The sequence below is a fragment of the Mesocricetus auratus genome, unplaced genomic scaffold (assembly GCF_017639785.1).
Source record: "Mesocricetus auratus isolate SY011 unplaced genomic scaffold, BCM_Maur_2.0 Super-Scaffold_100026, whole genome shotgun sequence".
Lineage (NCBI taxonomy): Eukaryota > Metazoa > Chordata > Mammalia > Rodentia > Cricetidae > Mesocricetus > Mesocricetus auratus.
Window position 1 is genome coordinate 8,422,861 of NW_024429207.1, and position 18,745 is coordinate 8,441,605.

General features: G+C 39.9%; 1 protein-coding gene across 31 annotated transcripts in view; it reads right to left on the reverse strand.

Moving 5' to 3' along the window:
- Sorbs2 (sorbin and SH3 domain containing 2) overlaps positions 1 to 18,745 on the reverse strand; it is a 300,895-nt gene that overhangs the window by 44,608 nt on the left and 237,542 nt on the right. For 25 of the 31 annotated variants that reach the window (XM_040731909.1, XM_040731910.1, XM_040731912.1 and 22 more), the window contains 5 exons: positions 16,002 to 16,174; positions 10,172 to 10,238; positions 9,440 to 9,484; positions 7,362 to 7,536; positions 4,843 to 4,957 (listed from right to left, as the gene is read on the reverse strand). In XM_040731909.1, the coding sequence (XP_040587843.1) occupies positions 4,843 to 4,957; positions 7,362 to 7,536; positions 9,440 to 9,484; positions 10,172 to 10,238; positions 16,002 to 16,174 (575 nt within the window). Of the gene's footprint in view, positions 1 to 4,842; positions 4,958 to 7,361; positions 7,537 to 9,439; positions 9,485 to 10,171; positions 10,239 to 15,244; positions 15,454 to 16,001; positions 16,175 to 18,745 lie in introns of those variants that run through there. The other 6 variants (XM_040731913.1, XM_040731926.1, XM_040731933.1 and 3 more) reach the window with 3 other exon arrangements.

Consider the following 18,745-nt stretch of genomic DNA (forward strand, 5'->3'; position numbering starts at 1 on the left):
GGCACGTGAAGGAATACATGTATACACAAAATCCTACATTCTTGGTCAAGAATTGGAACTGTCCTTTTCGTGTTTTACTTTTGGTTATGAGGTTACTTTTTTAGCATAAATGAAAATTAAGCTATGCTATTAGAATGAGAAAATGCAGAAGAAACTCTTGAGATATTTACCCCAATATATGTCAGTGTTACTTTTGGTTTCCACTTTAAAGTTAGCAGTGCAGTCTGTAGAAAGAACACCTTCTAGTAACCTATTCCGTTGATTAAAAAAGAATTTACAGTAACTATTTTCCATTGAATTAAAATTTTTGATTCAATAGTTATGAGTGTTAAGATTTTGTTAGTGATAAAGTGTTACTTTTCTCCAATTATTTAGATGATGTCAGCTGCAGTGTGTAATTACTTCATGACATAACTTTTTTTTTTAATCTTTGAACAGTTAACATTAGAGAGAATTTACCAGTAACTTTGTGCTGTTTGGAGGGGTGTACTATTTTCTTCACAGGAAAGAGACCTCTAATCTTCCAAGCTCTGTAGTTCCTGGTGCTGCACACTTAATGGCTTTGAGTTCTCAATTTTAAAACCTAGGTATTCAGCTACAGTGTTTTATTTTGCTAGGGGAAGCTAGAAACTCTGGAAAAAGCTTCAAAACACTATGAACAGTAGGGGGCAGCAAATCTACAAAACAAATAGAAAACAAGCTATTTAACTTCACCGTAACTTGGACATAAAGAAAATCTGTAACAAATGAGTAGACTGCATTCTCCTTTGTAGAGACATATTTCTATAATAGAATCTGGGGAAAGGGAGGCTATATCCATCATTCTTCTACAAACCTTAAAATAGCAATTTCCCATTATTTAATTAAATAATTGATAACATTACATAATTATAAAAATTAATAAATCCCACTGTTTAACAAAGCTTTAGTCTACAGTCACATTGAGCAGCTTGCTAGAATCTGTGCAAACAGGGACAAGTAATCCTCCATAATTCCGGGATGCAGTGGGTGGCATACATTTGAGTAGAGCCTTTGTTTTACAGGCTGGGTGTGGTGGCACACACTTGAAATTACAGGCACTCCGGAGGCAGGGACAACAGGGTGAGTTTGAAGTCAACCTGGGCTACACAGAAAGACCTTGTATCAAAAGAACACAAAATAAAACATCAGCAAAATCACCCTCAACAAATAGACTCCCTTCCCCCTATCCAAAAAGAAAAAAAAGAAAGGAACATGGCAGACTTAGAACTGTCTCTTTGCTGTGGTTGATCGATTGAGTTCCTTTAGTTACAGTCAAATGTGTCCTGTTACAATCTAAAGAACACAGAAACACTACGATGGCTGCTAACACACATTTAGGCAGTCAGATAACGGAAGCATAGGCATACTAACAATGTCACTACTTCATCATGTTCCTCAGGTCAGGGGAATTCCTCTGTGAGTATGCACCCTTAGGAATCCACCAGATGACAGTTACCCCCCATGTAATTCTCACATTGGCAGAAGCAGCTGGTGGCTCACAGTGGCAAAAGGGAGTTGACGGGCATCCTGTTTTATTTCAGGCCATTTTACAAACCTAGCAACCTTCTGCTTAATAAGAACCTTATCTCTGGCGTGAGACAAAGTGCTTCAGATATGCTAAAACCAGAGCTTACGTGTGATTGTCCTTAAAAGGCTCCCTAGAATGGGTAATTTTTAAAGCTTCCCCAACCCAACTTAAAAGGCTTTAGATGCTTTTGAGGTCAGAGAGCCTCTCTTTTCAGTCTTCTCACTGAGCACACATTCTCTGTTATCCTAAACACACTGGAGAACCCAGGGGTTTGTTCTTGTAAGTGCTTTCAGTGGCTGTTAAGCTTCAAGGCACTGGCCTCTATGCTTTTCAAGGGGTTATTTATTGCAGAGGTACCACATGCTGGGCATTGGGTTAGATGTGGAGGATAGATAAATGCTGTGCTAGGTGAGGAGCCTGCTTTCAAGGAACCTAAACTTCATAGTGAGGAATCCAGACAAGTGAACAGGCACATGGTAAGGATGTCGAAGTGGGATATCCTGCATGTATCCAGCAAGGAGAGCTACAAACCCACTGCTGAGAGTGAACAAGCCCCTAAAGAAAGTGTACCTCTGATAAACCTGTGTGTGTGTGTGTGTGTGTGAGAGAGAGAGAGAGAGAGAGAGAGAGAGAGAGAGAGAGAGAGGAGAGAGAGAGAGAGAGAGAGAGAGAGAGAGAGAGAGAGAGAGAGAGAGAGAGAGAGAGAGAGAGAGAGAAGCTTTCTACAAAAAGAAGAGAGGTGATGAGAAGTGCTTCCCTTGAAAGAACAGAACATGTCAAGGTCGGATGAGAGGGGGCTGAAAGCCCTTTGTATAGTGGGCAGGGAGTGGGCATAGGATTTTGATAGGTTTTATTTGTTATTCTTTTGTTTCTTAACAATTATATTAATAGTTAGATTTTGCTCTAGGGACAAGAGAGTCAGGAGAAAATTTGGGACTTAAAGGCTTCTTAAAAATGATCTGGAGACTGGATTCACTAATCAGGGAAACTGTGTTGTGGTAATACAGACAACAGACAATTGTGGACTAGAAGGGATACTTGGCCATGACATTTCTCCTTGTGAGTAGGAATATAAGTTCATAGAGAGTGAGGGGGATCCAAGAAAATAGAACTGAAAAGAACAAAAGGATGCTCTCAGAATAGCTCTGAGTAAAAAGATAGGAGATGCATTCCTAAGACCTTGAAATCCATTTGATGTTATGTCAGTTACTCTTAACTAGCAAGCCAACTCTTTCCTACAGCCTGAGCCTTCAGAACCCTTCACTGCTCTTTCAAACACCCTTGCCCAATTTACCCTTTGGGTTTTTTTTCATGAATTTAAAGTGGAATGAATTCAGGGTTGATTTTTTTAAAGTAAGTCTCACCCAATGAAAATGATATTTTAACAAGGCTTGCCAAAATTCTATCTTTGACACTCTTATATCATTTGTGGCAACACTGGCTTCCAACAAAATGGTTTAGGAGGTATAAAAATGTGAGCCCTCCTTTCTTATTTCTTTCAAAGCTACTACTTCCTTCCACTCATCTTTCCTGTGGCTGAAGAGATTTATCTCAGCTCACACCCCTGACATTCCCATCTCCTAAGACCAGTTAGAATACTGGGCTTGCACTATACTTACTCTGAGTCCAGCTTTCCCATAAAGTAAGTACCACTAAGTTATTATAAGCTAGCCACTAATTATATTATTCTCCAAAACAATCAAATTATGGTGATGGTGACCAGTAGATGATGGTTTCCTGCTCATAGGAGCCAACACAGTAGTGATGAAGTTTGCCTAGGCTGAACTGGTTGCAGCACATGCCAGCGATCTGGCCACGTTGCATTCAGTTAATGCTGTTTCAGTCTCTTGATCTGTAAAATAGGAAGTTTGTGCATTTGCTTTATAGGGTTGTTGGGAACACTACATAAGATAAAGGGACTATTACTAATTGTAGATACTGGAAAGTAGTAGGTACCCACTTACAGATGCTGTTATTACTATCACTGTTGCTGATACTTTAAAACAAAGTGTCTTCAGTGCTCTCAGTCATAGTGAGGGAACCCCATAAATGAGCTCTAATGGGGAGAATTCTTTAGCTATGCTTGCATTTTAGCCAATAAAGGGTTTCTTATCTTCAGTCATATCATCACCCCAAGAGCCCCATAAATCACTAAAGCCTCTCTATTATAATTTAATATGAGATTCATTATTTTGCATTTTTCAGGATTAATATTGTATTCCATTGAATGGAATTTCACTGTCTTGCTATTTAATCAGACAACTTAGTGAATGGGTTATAGCCCAGAGCCTAGAACCAATAATGTTCCCACCTTTTCAGTTTCTCTGTTGCTATCTTACCATGCAAAGAATTTTGAATTATTTGAAGAAAGGCAGTTGAATTATGTGATCGGAAGAGTTTTGAACACACTGCTCAAGAAAACAACCATGAACACAGGGTTTTAAACTCTAAATCAAGGATACTCAGGTTGGGTGTGGTGAGGCAACAGGGTATCTAACTAAATCTCAGGATTGCCCTTGTAGTCTATGTACTAGGGTGATGCTCTGTTGGAGGAATGCACAAAGAAAACACCAATGGTTTATCTGGAAGCAAGTTTGGACACACAGAGGAATTGCTGAGTTTTAAAGTGGTCTTGAGGGCACTGATCTCTGGGGAGGAACAAGGGAAGCCAAAATGATGGATGAGAGGACTCAAAGAGAAGAGGGCCACAGAAGAAGCTGCCGTTACCTTTCGTGGAGGCAAGTGGCCTTTTTCAAGTTCATACATCGTTTAGTTTGTGTATGAACAAAATAAACAAAAAAGACTGTAAAGAAAAATAAGATCTTGATCCATTAAAGTGGTAACCAATCAGGAAGCTTGAGGTTTGGTAGCCTGAGAGGGATTTAATAAACACCAATTAAACATCTTGTTAGGGAAAGTGTGGTTTGGGAAACTTTACTCTTAAGTGAAAGAAATAAGAAGAAAGCAACATAGAAGTCAAGGGATTCATCTGCCTAGGTCTGTACATCAGAGACATGGATTCATGGTTTTTCTCACTGGCAAGCTAGACTAGCAATTATGTGTTTCATGTATAAGTGCTGTGACTCGGCACAGTTAGCTATATGCCAATGATAATGAGTCCTACATATATATGCTACTAAAGCGCCTCTTTCAATTCAGAGATAAGACACAGAAATCATGATCAAACACAAGTACAACTCCTCAAAAATACATAGAATGGGGTGAAATTCAGGTTTACTCAGAAACCCTGGAGGCCTAGCAAGCTTGCTTTTTGATCAATGACAAGTGCTTACGGGTCTTTCATGCTGCAGAATGGATGACTTTCCCGGCTCGTATTCAAAAATACTCCTTGGCTCCGATCGAAATTTTCTGGTGTCCACCTTTCTGTCTGGAGGGTCCCAATCATGCCTATAAATGAATAGCAAGCCACATGTTGAAGCAATTTTCTGTGCATAAAGTACCCATGATATATTACTTATAGTTAATTCACAAGGTTAACTTCAGCAGAATTTATTTATTGATTGTGTGTATGTATGTACTGTGAGCATGCACACAGAAGAAAAACTTTTGGGAGTCAGTGCTTTCCTTCTATCTTGGGTTCTAGGGATCCATGTAGATCTTCAGGCTTAAGTAGCAAGCAATTTCTCTTGCTGAGCCATCTCTCCTACCCTGGGAGAGTAAAACAAGCAAACCAAAACAAAACCCACATAATCGAAAACATATCTCTGGATAAAAATTGTTTTACTTTAACAAATATGTTCAATAAATAAATTGCTTAAATTAAACTATCCCTACTAGTTTATTTTTCCTTCTATTTTTTAACCTGTGTGACTATGGCTGTAAAAACTCACAGAAGAGGTTTGCAGACACATGGATGGGGGCTTGTTGCTAGACCCTTGGGTCCCTAATGACAGTTGTGTGTGTCTGAGTTTAAAATAAGCGACAGTGTGCTCCATGGAGCTTTGCCAATCTAACCACCTGGTGGCCCAGCTTCCTTGATCCAGAGGGACAAGGACTACTAGACATACCATGTTTGATCTTAGTTCTTGTAAATGGCATCTGAATATGGGTGTGAGAGTTACAACTGCGTCACTTGGGCAGGCATGCATAGGGACAAGCAGAGTAATGTGGGACACCCCTTGGTATGAGTCTTGCAAACACTCGAGGCCAACATCTCTCTCCCTGGGAGCTGATCTTTTCCTTGCCTTGATTCCATCAAGAATCTGTCAAGGACTCTAGGCAAGCACATTTTTACAGAAGGACTCAGGACACCAAGCTTTTCCGGGCAGCTACAACTAAATCAGAAAACTTCCTCCAGAGAGCAGGAAGGATTATTAAGTGCATATTATTACTTATATTTGAGAAAAAGGAGGTTTTTTTTATCTTTTGAGTTAGGAAATTGTGATTCCTAATGGAATGGGATGATATTCTTTCTCCACAGAATGGTAGACACAGAAGGTCTCTAAGAGAAAATGAGAACCAAGTCCTAGGTGCAGAGTTAATCAACAAGCTCTATCCAGCAGAGTCCCACACCTTCCCATTTCAGTTTTCTTGTTTGTGTGAAACTGTGTCCTGTTTGCAGTCTGAGCAGCAGAACAATAACTAAGATGGCATGTCATAGAAAACACTTGAAAGCCCTGTATAGAAAAACCAGTAATTATAAACACCCTTTCCATTACTGCTTATTAATTACCAGTAGAGGTAGCATAGGATTTGTCTATTGGGGAAGCTGAGGTTGAATCTTGGCTTGGACTCTCTATCTATACAAGTGGAGCAACTTACTGCAAAGTTCGAGCCTGTTTCTTTCCTGTAATGCAGAACATGTCCCATTGGGTTGTTATCAGAATAAAATGATGTAGCATAAGGAATGTGCTTAGCCCAGTGTTTGTCTCATAATCAGCTGTCGGTGAAGGTTACCAAGCACTAGGACCGTGAGCTACAGTCCAACTAATGTGACACAATTGAAATGTGTTCATAAAAATTTCTTTGGGTGTGAACAGGCTATTTGAGAATATTTCAGTGGAGAAATAAAAATTAGAATCAGTTAAAATAACTGACAGAAATGAGTCACAGACACTTGTTAAAGATGCCTTATTTAAGAATATTCAAGAATAATTTTTCTTGGTTTCTAAGACACCTGAAATTTTAAATTGGTGAAAATGAAAAAATTAACAACTTAGTCTCTCTCAAATGTGGGCCAGCAAAAGGAATCCATGTCAACTATTTCTAGTTACTTTATCTAATTTTATATGTATTTTTATTTTGAGGCATAATGCTAGTGTGTAGCCCAGCTCTGGCTTAGAAGTTACGCAGCTCAGTGATCTTGAATTCTTACCTCATCGCTATAAAGACTGAGATTACATGAATGATGTACCACACTCTACCCCTTTTCAGCTCAGCATTGGAACTGGACTCGGAGTCCAGGGTATGGGGAGCAAGCTGCTACCATTGAGCCACATCTCCAAGGACTACACCATTGTGTGTGTGTACATGTTTTACTATTTGTAGTACTCAGACAAATGCTCTATTTAAGAACTGTATCTGTGGCTTCTTTATTTCCTATATGCACTTATTGAACAAAAAATAGAGTTTGTGCCCCTGATAAATCAAGGCTAATTGTGAGCACTATGAGAACATGGCCAAGACTTCCCGGAAAGTGTTCAACATGATCTCAGTAGTGATATCCCCTATGGACTAATACAATAAGTCTTTGCATATATTTGCTCCACAACACTGGGCTGATTCTTCACCGAGTGCCACTATGGGTTGGTTTTTATCCTAAGAGAAGCCATTTGGGGGGAAGGAACCTTACTTTTCTGCTGAAGATTGATCTCTTGGTCGTGGCGGGACATGTGGGGGAGGCACTGGGGAGGATGCCTCCTTAAAAGCGTCGGTGCCATTGTCTGAGTGACTTTTGGAAAGAGGTCTGTACGTCTGGGTCTTCGCAGCAGGGTGTGACTGAGCACTGTAGGGCGAGTTGTACAGACCTACCATGCAAAAGAGAAAACCGACAAGACAAGCAAATGACTTAAAAGGTGCATTAAGTTGTTGGGCTCTGCAAAATAGCCCATGGTTTTTCAAAAATTATCAACAAACATATTCATAATATGTACATTAGGTGGTACACTGTTTATTACCTTATCAACATTACTTTATGAATTATCACTTATTAATTAAATGCCAATTTATTTTGCATGCAAGTACTGATTATAGTAAATTATCCATTATTGTAGAATTAATGAAAATTCAGGCTATTCAGTAAAAATAAACTTACAGGTGCTCAGCAACGTTTCTTCCCAATCATAGAAACTAACGCCTTATGTAAACTTTCAGAGGAAGATTAAAATAGCAGCTAACACCTTATAATACTGATGTACATAAGACAGTTGATATGTTAATTGCAGTCCAACAAATATAGAACATGCTGTTTGTATGAGATGCAGCTCCCACATGGGACAGGGGAGTGTGGACCCACCTGAACAAGTTGATACAAGAAGACATGTGATTGAAAAGCATTTGGGGCAGTTAATAAAATTCAATGGAGAAAGACGGAAAATATATTGGAGATCTTAGGGCACTAGAATTGGGCTTGAAGGATTAGTTTTGGTGAGTAGAAAAGGGTGGCAGGAATAGCATGCAAGACACAAAAGTCGTGACTTGTTAGAAAATAGAGGGTGGGTATAGGTGTTTTGTTGATTGACTGAGTGATAAATCTCCCCTGGCTTATAGCGTAGCATAACTGAACTTCAGCTTATTAATTACCAGTGAGACAGACCCATTTCAATATTTAAAAAGTATAGAAATTCTGAGTCTCTCTGAGTCTCAATCTTGGCCTAAGTCTGTCTGTGCTTTACTGCTTCTCTTAGGGGTCTGTGTGCATTTGTTTCTGTGACAAGTGACTTTAGATAGCATCTGCTCGGAAGTGCTTCTGGGTCAACTCCAGTCAGACCTGAACTTGTGAGGTGAATCAAGGAGGTGAGTTAGTGTACCAGGACAGGATGAGAGAATGTATTTTAGGAGACTTCTGAAATAATATGGGGATACACAGTCTAACTCAGAGGTCACCAGCTTGATATTTTTTAAGCCATTTTTCTTTCTCATTTATCTTTGGAGTTGAGCAGCAAAATCACCTGTTAAAGGAATGGTTGCTGGCCATTAGGTTTTAGGGAGGAGAGAATCTCATGGAGTTTTCTTTGAGGGTGATAAGAGGACCCTAAATGAAGGCACAGTGGCTAGGTTGGATAGAATCTCCTGATGTGATATTTAGGAAAAACTGGAGAAAGGGGACATATTTTAGGGATCTCTCACACAAGCACGAAGATCACTCCACAAGAAACCAGCACATTCAAATACAACTGGAATGCCCGGAGCTGAAGTCATTCCACTGTGAGCACTGGCATCTCTGAGTCAGAAAAGTGACCCAGCCAGAGGGAGACTTTCACATCTTTCAATGAATGGTTCCATTTTGGAGTGAAAGCCTGGACATGGTTGTAAAACACTTTGCTTGACTTGTTTTGGGGGAATAATATCTGAGAGGTCTTATGCAATTATAATCACCCTTTCTTCTGATAAAAAGATCTTTATTTTGTTGTGTAACCAGGTCACAGTCTGTTCTTTTACCCTGTCCCTTCACGCTGTGGTTAAACATTCCTGAAGCTGAGAATAAACCAACAGGGTGGGGGTGGCTGATGCAGAACAGTGTTAGTTCCCATTTCCAGGAAAAAAAAAAAAGGACGAATCTTTTGTTAGGCATGCTCTGGGAAAGGAAACAAGCCATCCTCCTCATCACAGGAACTGACAACATGGTGTGGGGGTGGTATGACGAAGGACTGGGGCTCTTCCCCACGGTGGAGTGTGACTAGTCATTGCAAGCAAGGAAAGCCATCCTACCTGCGTTGTATGTGTAAGGAGTATTATACATGTCTGTATCTTCATCTAGAAAATGAAACATAAACATGATAATCCAGATTCTGCCTCCTTGTCACTAAGGCAGAAGGTCAGAGAAACAACAGAAACACAACAGCAAAAAAGCAATATATATTTTTTCTAGCATATAATAGCACTTTGTATTTCCAAACGTTGCACTCTGGGGCTCCGCAGAGTGACCGTGTTGTCTATAGAGCAATGTCCCTTTCTGACCGGGTCAGACATGCAAAACTGGTCCCATTGTCCCCACTTCCCTAGGCAGATTCTGTGTATGCTGTATCAGAAAGTGCTTTTAAGGTCTCTTGCCAACTGTTCTGAGTGGGGATCAAGAGAAGTCACCACATACTCCTGTAGTAGGAAACAGACATGGGCAGAAAGGAGCGGTAGGGGGTCTGGAAGTGAGCAATATCCCAGTGTGGATGTTAGAAAGAGATGCAGAGTGGTGGGCTGAGGCTTGAACATCTGGTAAACTCCAAGGATGCCTCTTAGGAGGCTTCTTGATAGCTCATGGTTAAGGCAGAGACACATATCTGTGATTTAGGGATACAAGGAGAACAGGAGACATGATGAAAAGAAGGGGCCATCAACTACTGACGTCTTGGTGTTTTTGCGTGAAGAAAGTCTATACAAAAGTTGAGTACATATCCTTCAGCCCATAAGCACTTGATGAAACAAAACACAGAAGAGCATACATACCCGGCTTGTGTACCATGTGAATTTGCTTAAACATTGTCTTGTACCAGTCCTTTGGCCGGTCAACCGTCTGTCGAAGAGAACATCCAAGAATCAATCACCAACCCTGTTAGGTTTGGGCTTAAGGCTGCTCAGGCTATGATTCACCTGCTGCAGTCTCTCTCTCTCTCTCTCTCTCTCTCTCTCTCTCTCTCTCTCTCTCATAGCTGATGTAAAATAAAAAAAATAAATGGCAGATATCCTACTGTGACTGCGAGTCTATAATCCTCACTGGCCCCAAAGCATTTTACCTAACACCCTAAGTAATCAGGGCTATAGGTGGCACATTCTGAATGATAGACTCACATAACCAAAGGTTTGAATATTGAATCTTTCCCCCTTCCCCTGCTATCGACTAAGACAACTTGACTCCAAGCACGTGCTATAGGCTACTCATCAACTGTGTGGCATGGGACTGCCTTTTCTCCCTGAAGCCTGTAACCTTGTGGGCCTTACTTGTCTATAACTCTTATAATAAATCCACCTCAGTCCCAGACCTCACACTCTCAAGTCATTACCCCAGAGGGAAGTCTGCACTGTTAATATTTGATATTTCCATCGGTAGATTTGCATTTCTATTATGACTTGATGGCAATTTCAGCAAAATATACTGATGCTTATGCAGTTTGTAAGTAGAGTATCTCATATTTACTGAATTGGAACATTATATGTTATGGTTTTATTCATTCAATTCAGAGTAGTAGATAGTATTTGATGAAAGTTCAGCTCCTTTTGATGATTAGAATTAGTGTTAGTATATGTCTGAAACAGGGCTTCTCTATGTATCTTTAAGTGGCCTTTAACTCCTTAGTCTACCATGTGCTGGGATTGCATGGATACACCATGGACCCAGCTTATTACTGTGTGTGTGTGTGTGTGTGTGTGTGTGTGTGTGTGTGTGTGTGTAGGACAGAGGTAAATCTCAGATGTTGTTCTCAGAAGAGATCCTGGACTTTACCAATGAGTGTAGGCAGCCCCAGGGATCATGCTGGGTCCACCCTACAGTTCTGGAATTAAAGTGTGTGCCACAATGCCATGCTTATGGTGTTATGCATGGAACCCAGGTCCTCATGCTTGCCCAGCAAGAATTTAACAGTTCCATTTTCCTAGTCCTTATCATTAGCATTAAAATATTCTATTGAGTGTTCTGTGAAGACATTTAAAATTTTAGCAAGGGGATATTTTTTATTCAATCAGTAGATTTTCTGATTAGCTTCAATGAAGAAAAAATTAGCATTTACTAGTCTAAGTGACTAAAATACCAAATGTTTCAGACAATGCAAAGTCACACACACACACACACACACACACACACACACACACACATATATATATATGATTTCAAAGCTTCTATTATAAGACATTGGAGTATATACAACTTTTGCCTTGCTAAATTATAAACACTATGAGAGTAGGTATTCTTTATGAATGCCAGGCTTTAGGTGTGTTAGAAGCAGCATATTACAGTACAAATAGGAAATTAATATCCAAATACTAAACAACATTCAAATCCTGGAGCCTTTAGTTACTACTTAATGCTTTCTAGAACTAGGAATCTGAGAAAGTTATGCAACTCTTCTTTCTTTGGGTACATGTGGGGGTCATGTATGTACAGGTGTGCATGACCATGTGATCATGTAGATGATAGAGACAGATGTCAGACACCCTCTGCTTTGATTCTCTGCCTTATTCTCTTCAGTAAGGGTCACTCACAATGTATGTTAAAGAGCTTACAATAGTACTTCTGTCATAACAAATCTCAGTAGCTAAAAACAGCAGGGAAACTCCAACATCTGTGGAGTGAAGAGCTGAGCAAACCCAGCTTATTGGATACAACTCTGTCTCACAGGCGGTGAAATGTACATTCTCTTTTCTAACTGTAGCGCAACGATTTGCTCAGCGAGATCTTCATTTCAACTATATCAGTACTAGTTGGGCAAGAAGTTAACCATTTTGTGTATAGGTAATTTAAGAGCATCAGATTTTCCAAGGCCATTGTCCTTATTTAAATATTGGTTAGATTATGCTGTGTTTGGCTGATGTCCCTGGGAACCCTGTTCATTTCTGAGGGGAAATGGCGGCAGTGGGGGGGGTGTCTGTTGCGGGAAGGGGAACTTCGGTTGATTTGGGATATAATATATGAGAGCGGAATATAAAAACAAACAACAAAACATTGGTTAGGATTTGTAAGAGTGGAAACTGTTTGGTGTTTTGTATTGACTTTTATATATGTGGTCACTGAATTTTTCACCTAGAAACCGCTAGGCAGCATTGGCATTTATTTTGACGTCTGGAAGTAGACAATTCTGACAGTCATTAGGGATGTAAATGAACATCTGTTCTGTTGAGAATCACATATGCCTTGTAGGCCTCTTCTACAATGGGGGCTTGATGGCATCATGATTAAATATATGGCCAAATGATGGGAACTGGTGTCAGAGTTACCTACAAAGAGGCAGGAATCTGCTGCTGGCTGCTTCAAACAGAATAGTGGAACCTGAGGGGGTGGGACTTAAGTCAGTGTGGCACCTGCCATGTAAGTATGACAACCTGGGTTCCATTAAAAAGCTGGGCATGGCAGTGGGCTCCTGTAAACCCAGCTCTGGGGATGCAAAAACAGCTTCGGGTTGGTGAGAAAGGCTGGGCAGCAACTGAGGAATATACCCAGTTTTCACCTCTATCATTTCTGTGCACACCTGTGACCCGTGCACACCCATGCACACATAATGCATATACAAATATATATATATATATCAAATATCTGTACATATATCTCTAGGGGACCATTTATTTTTCTGAAGGCAGGCTTAGCTTTCATTAGCTTCATTTATATGATACCTTTATACTATTAGAGCAACAACCACAAAAGGAACATACAACTGTAGATAAAACTGGTTTCTCACTGTACCTGGACACAGCCAATGGGGACAGGGAGGCCAAATAAGGAAGTTATGTTGCTGTATATGGCAATGCCTCCTGACAGACAGCATTGTTGTCTGCACTTGCCAGAGGGCCTATATCAGGCAGGATCTCACAGTTAAGCCATCTGTTAGCTTTATATGGTGAGTACAGAGAAGCCAGAAAATGCCCAGTCGCCTGGCAGAGACTGAAGCTGTTAAAGCAGGGACTTACAAAGTCAGGGTCCCTTTCTAAAAGGAGTACTATGAGCACTTTCGTCCCTTTTGCCGATGCCATTTGGGAGCATGTTATATCTCACATTGAGATTAGGAATGCAGAAGTCCACACTTGGGAAATTTGCTTTTGGATGTGTCCTTCAAAAGCATCTTGCATAGACTAACTCCTGGGACTGTGCTATGCAACTGTCATCCATGACCTTATCAGAACAGGCTTCAACTCCCATCTTCTTCTAGCTATGAAACATCAGCACTGTACACTCACTTAATATGCAGACATGAAAAAAGACATTTTCTGCATACCACACAAGCATAATCCTATTCTACTTTTGTCCCTGATAGCTCTAAAATAGCCAAACAACTGTTATATTTGGATTAGAGAGAAATGTTGCATGCAACTTAACTAGCCAGGCTCCTTACACAGTCCCATGGGCTCTGAGCCCTGGAGATTTTGTTACTGTTTTTAAGACTATGGCAGTAAAAGGCTGATGTAGACATCCCAGCCATAGAAGAGGCACTCTGTAAAACTGTCACCCATCATCACAAGGACTCAAAAGTATTGAGTATTTCAGTTGTTTTACAATATCCTGTTACCATGGTAACAGTTATCTACGAGGATACCCCGACATGGCACACTGTGACAGTGCTAGTTTTAATGTACATACCGAGCAGGAAGCTGAAGCAATTTGAGTCTGATAATCATTATTTTTACATGAATGAGGAAAGAAAATAACCTTGGATATTCTTGGCCCAGGCATGGCAGGATTCAACATTTATAAATACAAATCTATACTTGGATGTGTGATTCGTAAGGCTGCAAAGCAGTAAGCACGAACAGGATCCTCCTTGTAAAGTTTTAAAGGTCTGAGCAAGTGACACAGAAAAGGCCAGGGTTCCTTTTAAGGAACTTCTGCAGTGGCTAATAATTCTCTTTGAATTTTCTATAAGGGAAATTACCACACATGCTTAGTGGATGAATGTGGTTGCTTATCATTTGGCAGCAGATAACATAAACCTTTTAATATTAAGTTTTGTCTATCATCTCCAACATCTTAGTTTCCCCCACCCCCTGGAAACCTAACAAAGCAAAGACTTGTGAGTCAAACACACCAGATTAAAAATCCATAGATATAAAGAATGGGCCAATTACATGTCCATTTTTACCTATCATTTACTAACTTAAAAACACAGTCAAAGATTTTAGAGAGAATCTTTCAGACAGGCTCTATAACTGCACAGAAAGCAATGATCTCTTAGGTTTTGAGTACACTGTGTCTCAGGGCTAATAGGCAAAATCCATGACACCATTCCTGTCTGAGTCACTGTCCCTTCATTATCATGGGAAAATTCAAATTTAGTCATTTTGAGTCAGAAACTCTGAAAGGAAAACAAATGTCAAAACACTGCCACCAGAAACATACAACTGTCATTAAATGGAGCAGATTAGTCACAAGCCCTAGGATTTTCCTGTCACTTAAATATGATCATTCCAACACAATTTTTTCGAGCTTTATTTGTCACATTCAACATTCTTAACAATCTGAGAAGTCTAAATCCCAAGTGCATACTAAATGGATATACTCTTTTTTGGATTCAGCTACAACACCGAAGCCAAGAATAATCAATTCTAAACTCAACGTCTGTATATAAAACATGATCACTGCAAATTCAAAAACAGCTCGTACTTCACTCTTTCCAAGTTTTCAAATGTTTTCTCTCTTACCATTACATCTGTCCCAATATCCTTCACATTCTTTTGCTAGGTCCCTTACTGTCCCTGGCTCTCTGCGTTTCCATTCAGCAGAAGCTACTCTTGGTAGCACCGCAGCCCCTTCTGCGGGTACACAGGCGACGTCTGTCCTATGCAGCCCCAGCTCCCTCTTCTCAAGCCCACCGAGTTCACCTGCAAAGACGCCATGGCTCTCATCCAGGCTCCACGGGCTGCCTTCTCCAGTACCACAGACCTCCTCGTGCAGCGGACGTGGCCAGCACTCAAGCTGCCTGCATAGGCTCTGGCGCTGCGGAGGAGCCTTGCCAGAAAGGGCTGCCCCTGCACACTGAGTAACGCTTTGGCAGAGTTTAAAGGCTAAAAAAAAAATGCCCTCAACACTTCGACTTATCATCCAGGGAGCTCTCAGCCGGCTCAGCTGAGAGGGACATGCAAATGTTCCCTTTTTCTTCCCATGATATTACCTCCCTTTGCTCCAATCACCTCACCGCCCAAGTCCCAGTTCAGTTTCCCATCCCCCTGGTGTGAACTCACATCCATTTCAAGAAACAAATCACTTTTTTTAAATTTACAGTGCATGTGGGAATTGTATGCTGTGAAAGGACTTACTCCCTTCACCCCCTTTCTCTTTTTCTCTCTAGGCTTTGCCTCTCCTTGATAGAAAGCTAAAGACAAAAAAACCCACAAAGTCGTTATTTAAGACGACCCGCATTTTCATGATTTCCAATTCAAACGGAAAAACAGATTGAGCAGTTGTCTTCACTCCACGGTTTCCTCCCTCTGCCACACAGCATGGTATTCATGGGAGCTCTGATGGCTCAGACAATCCTCATGATAGGCCCTAGGAATGCAACACAGCATGCACAATCCGTCCTTTGTCAGGCTCATGTGCAGACCCAGAAAGACACACATGCCGGCTGGCATGGCTTACCGTTCTAATGGCCGTGGGGATGCCAGACTCGTCCACAGGGCCGATCCCTGGGTAATGCGGTGCCTTGATAACTGTCACTCTCTTCTCTTCCTCTGAGGATCTGTAGAGTGGGATGGAACTTCCCATGGTGCCATCCAGAGACTGGGTATGCTGGGAATACGCTTCTGCAGAATCTGTGTGGAGAGTACAGTGACTGGATGCACAGGCTATAAATTAATGGTGCCTCTTGTACATTGATTGTCACCCATAATAGAACCCCCATTCTACCTCTATGCCTTTACCCCATCCCATCCAGAAGAGGATTTTACACACACACACACACACACACACACACACACACACACACGAAAGCATATATATATATATATATATATATATACACACACACACTATATGTGTGTGTGTATTCACCATTTTACAAAGAAGTGTGAGGGGAAAAATATTTGCTAAATAATGTGTGCAGCCATGTTGGGGGGACACTGAATGTGTCTCACCTCACCTTCCTTGCAGTAATTTTGAAGGGATAGGTCGGGGTGGGGTAAGGGTCACCTCTACAGATGAGGGGCAGAAGTTGAAAGAAGTGAAGCCTTACGAGTAAAATACACGCTTTTCAGTTATTACAATTTATTGAATTTTATTTAATATTGTTGATTTTATTGGAAAATACCAATGCCATGGCTTTTGTCCTCCGAGACTGACAATTGTCCTAAGGACTAAAGTTACATGAGGCTTATTAATTTTCCATCTTCATGTTAATGTTACAAACATCTGGAATACTGCCAGAAGTAACAGAGAACATACATGCGCACTACCTAGTCTGCTCATTCCCAGTTAAAAATACAGTTTTGAAAAAAGTCAACATTATTGGCAGTCACATCATACAATAGTGATGTGACTTCCTACTGCTTTGAGATTTCAGCACTGGGTGAACAAGGCTGAGCCTTCATTTAGGTTCTGTATGACCTGTTTTAGCTGGTCTGCCTCTGAGTTCTTTTCTGTGGAAGTTGAACATTTTTTATGTTTCAGGATAGCAACTGCTGATTTTATTCATTGTGTGTGCGTAATTCATTTTCAAATATGTTTTACAATTAATATTTTATTCTATATAGATAGTATAATGAACTTTTATAATATACAATAATGAATTTTTATAATATACAATATCCTGTATAGATAGTATAATGAACTGTTTTATCATGCATATAAATGTATTTTTCACAAAGACATGTAAATCATTACAAATAAGCATTTTATGACTTTGACTCATTTTCACAAAAGTATTTAGTGTTACACTCTCTCTAGGCCAATATCCATTATATCATTATAGATGTTATAATTAAGATCATTTTCAATTTAATTTGCAACATAAAAGCATTTTAAAGCATTTTTGAACTGAATAGATGAGTCTAGGAATGAAACTGTTTCATGTGTCAATGGTTACTCATACAAATTCTGTCTTCCCAAGCTATTCTAAATGAAGTCACAGTGTTGACTTTTTAGTTCACCCTGGTTGACTTTTTAATTTAATTCCTCAAAGGCTTTGAGATAGCCACAGTGCTAGGATTTTTGTCAGCAGCCAATGTTTTCTGAACACATAGGATTGCTACAATCCTAGCCTAAGAAACAGTATCAAGTCTGTCTTCATGGATAGTTCATATGACTGTACAAACACACAGATTGTGCAATGAAAACAAGTTATTTTTATTTCTCTTATATGGCCTGCAGACTGTTACATTTGCAATCCTTTGTCTTTGACTAAATCTAAAGTTCACCTAAGGTAGGGTAGACTTGTAAATTCCACTCCCATCATTGCCGTGGTCAATTGGAATTTGTTCAACGTTTATACAGGAAATTTCTTTCCATGTTAAACAGTTTATGTATAAAATCTACTCACTGCTTAGGTCTAAAGTAAAAGCCTGTCTATACTTGAGTATATATATATAATTTTTTTTAATCTGGTAGACTGGGAAAACTGTTCACTAAGACAGACAATGGGAAAAAGAGTCACATTTAATATTTAGTGAAATGTTATGGTTGAAACAATTTAGAAAGTTTCATTTTCATGTCTAATAATGCATAATTACAGTACAAACCCTTGAGGTACTGGAGTCTCTTACAAAACTGAGCTGTGGACTGGTTGTCAGAGAGAAAAATTTGGCACAAGCAAGCTCTTCTTTCTTACACTCTAAAAGGAGAGCATTACAAGCTTCACAAATGGCTCCCAGGAGTAGCATTAGAAAAGGCACAAGTATAACTAGATTCTTCTTTAATGAGTCCCGTGACTACACTTAAAACCTTTTAGAAGTTTTGTTGGCCATGGATGCTGAGTTCTACAATAAGTAGGCTTGACATTGACATAAAGTGTTCTTTAGTAAACTTCTGGTGTCATATTCATTTAGAGTCAATGTGGGAAGAGGGAAAGGTGTCTGCAACCATCTACAGAATGGTATACAGTTCTGTGTTCTAGAGTTTTCTCTCTGTTGTTGACCTGCAGTGGCTGCAAGATGGGCCCTCTCTTTTTGCCAGGTTTGTGTTGGTATGTTCTCCTTTCTGCTCTGTTGTTCTGAAAAGTTTTAGGCTGTTTATATCATGGACATGTTTTCAACCTAACTTCACATAATGGTTCAATTTGGTAAGATTTTTTAAAGAACATTTTGGAATTTTTTACATTGAATTTTTAGCAACTAAGAAATTGTTGTTACACTATTTTTAAACTATGCTAATATATTTGCAGGCGGCTCTAA